The sequence below is a fragment of the Rhea americana genome, unplaced genomic scaffold (assembly GCF_003343005.1).
Source record: "Rhea americana isolate MKP2758 unplaced genomic scaffold, rheAme1 scaffold_600, whole genome shotgun sequence".
Classification (NCBI taxonomy): domain Eukaryota; kingdom Metazoa; phylum Chordata; class Aves; order Rheiformes; family Rheidae; genus Rhea; species Rhea americana.
Window position 1 is genome coordinate 42330 of NW_028186758.1, and position 4862 is coordinate 47191.

A 4862-nucleotide genomic window follows, 5' to 3' on the forward strand; every position below is an offset into this window, starting at 1 on the left:
GAAATCACCAAGAGGAAGTGGGAGGCTGATGAGGCCTTCATTGACAAATGGAAGCAGTACCTGAAGAACACCTGTGTTGAGTGGCTGCGGAAGTACGTGGAGTACGGGAAGGCCACGCTGGAGAGGAGAGGTGAGGGCAAGGCGGGACCCCCGCGAACGCGGGGCCGGGGTGACCGAGCCGCAAGCGCGGTCGGGCGCGAGCTGCCTGACCTCGCTGCCTGGCGCCGTCTCCACAGAGCGCCCCGCTGTGAGGGTGTCCCGGAAGGAGAACCAAGACTTCCTGACCTTGTCGTGCCGGGCCCACGGCTTCTACCCGCGGCCCATCACCATCAGCTGGCTGAAAAAGGGCAGGGTCCAAGACCAGGAGACCASGYGGGGYGGCATYGTGCCCAACRGTGACGGCACCTACCAYGCCTCRGCCACCATCRACGTSCKCCYGGCAGAGRAGGATGAGTACCGGTGCCGCGTGGAGCACGCCAGCATGACGGAGCCCGGCATTTTCTCCTGGGGTGAGCGCAGCTGCCCAGAGCATGCAGAGCGCTGGGTGAGGGTCAGTTCCCTGCCCCTGCTCACGGCCCTGCTCTTTTCCAGAGCCGGAGAGCAACCTGGTGCTCATCATCGTCGGCGTGGTCGCCGGTGTGCTCATCAGCATCATCGCTGCGCTTGCTGGCTTCGTGATTTGGAAGAAATCAGGTAAAGCGCCGGGGCTTCTGGGGCCAGGGGGAGCGGATGGCTGTGCCTCAGGGGTTCGGACAGGGGCATGAGCCCGTGCGGTGAGCAGAGCCTGGGTTTGGGATGCCACTTTGGCTGATGCCTCTTTTTTGCAGCAGGGAGGCAGGAGAAGGGATACGCAGTCACCGCAGGTGAGTACCAGGGTGGTGCTGGGGCAGCTCCGTCCTGGACCGCGTCCGTTAGCGTAGTCCCATTAGCGTGGGGCTGGGGCTCACCACCACTTCTCTCTCGCAGGCTGTGACGGAGAATTCGGCAACCCTGAAAAGGGTAAGGGCTGGTGCTGGGAGTGAGGCGGGCGGGGGCCCCAGGCCCACTGCAATAGCAGGATGGCAGCTGGAGCGGGACTGCTGGACGGACAGACGCTCYGGCTGGTTCCCCTCRGGGTTTTTGCTAGCTGCCCTGGCTYTGGGAGGTGGGATTTATCCTAGARAGCAGCTCTGATGGGAGATGGTGGTGAAGTGGGGCTGGGTGAGGGTGCATGGATGAGGGTGTTTTGACCCCTCTCCCTCACTCAAAAAAAACTTCCTTTTCCATCTTTTTTCTGTTTTGTCCGCGTAGGAAGCAACTGTGCCGTTTAAGTGCTCCGTTTTTCTAAGCAACGGGCCGGACCCAGTGACGTAGGCAGTGCAGAGCTGAGCCCACCCCCAAGTGCTTGCCATCTCCTCGTGGCAGCTCCAGGSATGCCACCAAAGCCCCTTTTCTCCTGCGACCCTGCAGCACCAGGCCTGACGGCCCGAYTGGGGCTAAACTGACCCCGTTTGCTCGGTTAAGGGTGCAGCTTGGCTGGAAGGGTGGGGTGGGTGGGGGGATCTCAGGGGCTCACGCTTTTGCCTTGCCGCCACTTGGATCTACTCTCTGGCTCCAGTGCGCTGGAAGAAGCTGTGAAGGGTGCCTGGAGCAGAGGAGCCCTCGGTGCCTTCTCCCCGCCTCGCTCCCTGCTTTGGTCTGGGCTTAAACTCATGGGTTTGATCAGCGAACAAATTACTGTCTGCTTTTGCCCTTCGAGGGGGGAGAAATTTGTAATTCTGCTTACCTAGGTGCTGCTTTAGAACAAATATTTTGCTTTGGAGATTGTGAATGAARCTTAGAAATTCCCCGCCAAGGGGCACAATAAATTCTTGTACCCACTCACGGCCTCTGCGTCCTTCACGGTCCCTACCTGGCCCTCAGGCACCTCCACCGCTCCCCGCGCTTAAATGGCGGGGGAGATTCGTTCCCCGACGCAAATGGGGGGCAAAAAATAAATAGGATGGAAATGATTTTTATTTTGGCGGAGGGGCTCGTCGTCGCCGCCATCGTCACCGTCGTCGCCGCCGTCGTCGCCGCCGCTCCCCTCAGAGAGGCGAGCCGCTCCCCTCAGAGAGGCGAGCCGCGCGCCTTCCCCTCCCCCCGCGCCGCCATTGGCTCCGTTCCGGCCCGCCCGCCAATAGCGGCGCGCGTCGGGCAGTCGCGTCACCCGGCACCGGGCAGATCGTGACGTCATCAGGCGCCCCGCCCCCCCCCCCCGCGGGCGTCCCCGGTGCCCCGCACCCGGTGCGCGACGTCCCCGGTGCCGCCGAGCGACGCCGTCGAGGACACGAAACATCTTTATTTTGTAGCGCTGCCGCCTCGGGGACCCCTCCACCCTCGGCGCCGCGGGGTTTTCCGAGCCGCTCGCCGGCGCCTTTCCCGTCGCCGGATTCCTCACGGGCGTCACTAGCGCCCGGTGGCACCGGGAGACGGCGCCGAGCCGGAGGCTCCGTTTCCCTCGGGATAGGTGTCGCCGGGCAGGGGAATGTAACCTGCGAGAGGGGGACGGAGCGGCGTCAGCGGGGGCGAACGTCGCCCCGCGTCCGTCCGCCTGTCCGTCCGTCCGTCCGTCCGTCCGCTCACCCGGCACCGGCAGCCTGGCCCTGAAACGGGAGAAGCCGAAGACGAAGAAAGCGAGTCCCAGCGCCATGACGGCCGTGGCCGCCACCAGCTTCAGCGTCGCCGGCAGCGTCAACCCGGGTCCTGCGAGGCAGCGGCGGCAGCGGCGGCGTGAGCCGGCCCGAGGGCCCAGGCGTCCGGCTGGGCTCCCCCCCTCCCCCCGCCCTCTACTCACTCCAGTCCTCCAGGAGGGGCTGCTGGAGGCTGGCGTGTTGCACCGAGCACGTGTAGACGTCGCCGGCCTCCGGGGCCGTCGTCAGGGCCACCTGCACCTGGTAGGTCCAGTTGCCGTCCGGGGTGGCGGTGACGGGATCGCCGGGTCCCCCCAAAGCGTCGCCGTTGCGCAGCCAGGTGACGGTCACCTCGGCCGGGTAGAAGCCCCAAACGTGACAGACGAGGCGGACRGGCGCCCGGGCGTTGCCGGTTCGCACGGGGATGATGCGGGCTTGCGGCGGTGCTGGAGCGGGCACCGAGGGAGGGAACCGGTGAGGGGCGCGGGAACAGGGGCAGGGGGTGACGTCCCCGTGTGACGTCCCCGTGCGACGTCGCCTCCCTCCCCCGCCCCGTAACGCTCCCTGCGCCGCCCCCGTGCTCTTTGCACCGTCCCCGTGTGACGCTCCTTGCGACGTCGCTGTGTCGCCATGCGACGCTCCCTGAACCACCCCCGTGCTCCTTGCACCGTCCCTGTGCAACGCCCCACGCGATGCTCCTTGCACCGTCCCCGTGCGACACTCCTTGCACCGTCCCCGTGCAACGCCCCACGCGACGCTCCTTGCACTGTCCCTGCGCTCCTTGCACCGTCCCCGTGCAATGCCCCACGGGACGCTCCTTGCACCGTCCCCGTGCAACACTCCTTGCACCGTCCCCGTGCAACACCCCACGCAACATTCCTTGCATCGTCCCCATGTGACGCCCCGTGTGATGCTCCCTGAACCACCCCCGTGCTGCTTGCACCGTCCCGGTGTGACGCCCCACGCGACGCTCCTTGCACCGTCCCCGTGCGACGCCCCTTGCCCTATCCCCGTGCGACGCCCCACTCAACGCCCCTTGCACCATCTCTGTGCAACGTTCCACTCAACGCTCTTTGCACCATCCCCATGCAATGCCCCAGGCGACGCTGCTTGCGCTGTCCCTGTGCAACGCCTCACTCAACGCTCCTTGCGCCATCCCCGTACAACGTTCCACTCAACGCTCCTTGCACCGTCCCCGTGCAATGCTCCTTGCACTGTCCCCATGCAACGCCCCATGTGATGCTCCTTGCACCGTCCCCTTGCAACATCTCATGCGACGCTGCTTGTGCCGTCCCCGTGCAACGCCTCACTCAACGCTCCTTGCACCATCCCTGTGCAATGCTCCTTGCACTGTCCCCGTGCAATGCCCCATGCGATGCTCCTTGCACCATCCCCGTGCAACGCTCCACTCAATGCCCCTTGCACCATCCTTGTGCAATGCCCCATTCAACGCTCCTTGCACTGTCCCCGTGCAACGCCCCATGCGACACTCCTTGCACCATCCCTGTGCAACGCTCCACGCGACGCTCCTTGCACCATCCCTGTGCAACGCCCCATGTGACTCTCCTTGCACCATCCCCGCGCAATGCCCCACTCAACGCCCCTTGCACCATCCCCGTGTAACACCCCACTCAACGCCCCTTGCCCCGTCCCCGTGCAACACCCCACGCGATGCCCCTTGCTCCCCCCACCCCGCGGCGCGCCCCGCCGCGAGCCTCACCGCGCCGCAGCGCCGTCTGCTCCCAGAGCGGGAGGGCGACGCCGCGGCAGGCCTGGCGCCGCTCCTCGGCCCGCTGCAGCCAGGCCGTGCCGTTGTTGAGGAAGGCGGCGAGCGCGGCGGCGTGCCTGCGCAGCAGCCCCACGTCGCAGGCCACGAAGAGCCGCGCGTCGGTGTCGTAGCAGACCAGCGGGTTCTTGTTGAAGGCGACGGTGAGGTCGAAGTCGAGCACGGCGCCGTCGGCCGTCAGCGAGCAGGAGCTGGCCAGGTGCACCAGGAAGGCGCCTGCGCGCGGCGCGGGCCGCTGCTGTCCCCGCCGCTCCCCTCCCCCGGCTCTCGTTGCTCCTCCACTCCCCGGCCCCATCTCTCCATCCGGCCCCATCGTTCCTCATCCCTCCAGCCATCCCCATCCGTCCATCCATCCCTGTCCATCCCTCCCCATCCTTCCTCATCCCTCCATCCCTGTCCATCCATCCATCCCTGTTCATCCATCC

The 4862-nt window shown here is 66.1% G+C and overlaps 2 protein-coding genes across 3 annotated transcripts in view; one reads left to right on the plus strand and one right to left on the minus strand.

The window, feature by feature from the left end:
• LOC146587247 (class I histocompatibility antigen, F10 alpha chain-like) overlaps positions 1–1860 on the plus strand; it is a 7928-nt gene extending 6068 nt beyond the window's left edge. The window contains exons 5-8 of one of the 2 annotated variants that reach the window (XM_085319905.1): positions 592–693; positions 828–863; positions 967–999; positions 1291–1860. In XM_085319905.1, coding sequence (XP_085176031.1) covers positions 592–693; positions 828–863; positions 967–999; positions 1291–1310 — 191 coding nt within the window. In that variant the 3' untranslated portion in view covers positions 1311–1860. The remainder of the gene's footprint in view (positions 1–591; positions 694–827; positions 864–966; positions 1000–1290) is intronic. The other variant, XM_085319906.1, reaches the window with a different exon arrangement.
• Positions 1861–2300: 440 nt separating this feature from the next.
• LOC146587248 (class II histocompatibility antigen, M beta 1 chain) overlaps positions 2301–4862 on the minus strand; it is a 6060-nt gene continuing 3498 nt past the window's right edge. The window contains exons 2-5 of the mRNA XM_085319908.1: positions 4372–4653; positions 2816–3097; positions 2605–2724; positions 2301–2513 (exon numbers count right to left, since the gene is read on the minus strand). Of these exons, the coding sequence (XP_085176034.1) occupies positions 2428–2513; positions 2605–2724; positions 2816–3097; positions 4372–4653 (770 nt within the window). The 3' untranslated portion in view covers positions 2301–2427. The remainder of the gene's footprint in view (positions 2514–2604; positions 2725–2815; positions 3098–4371; positions 4654–4862) is intronic.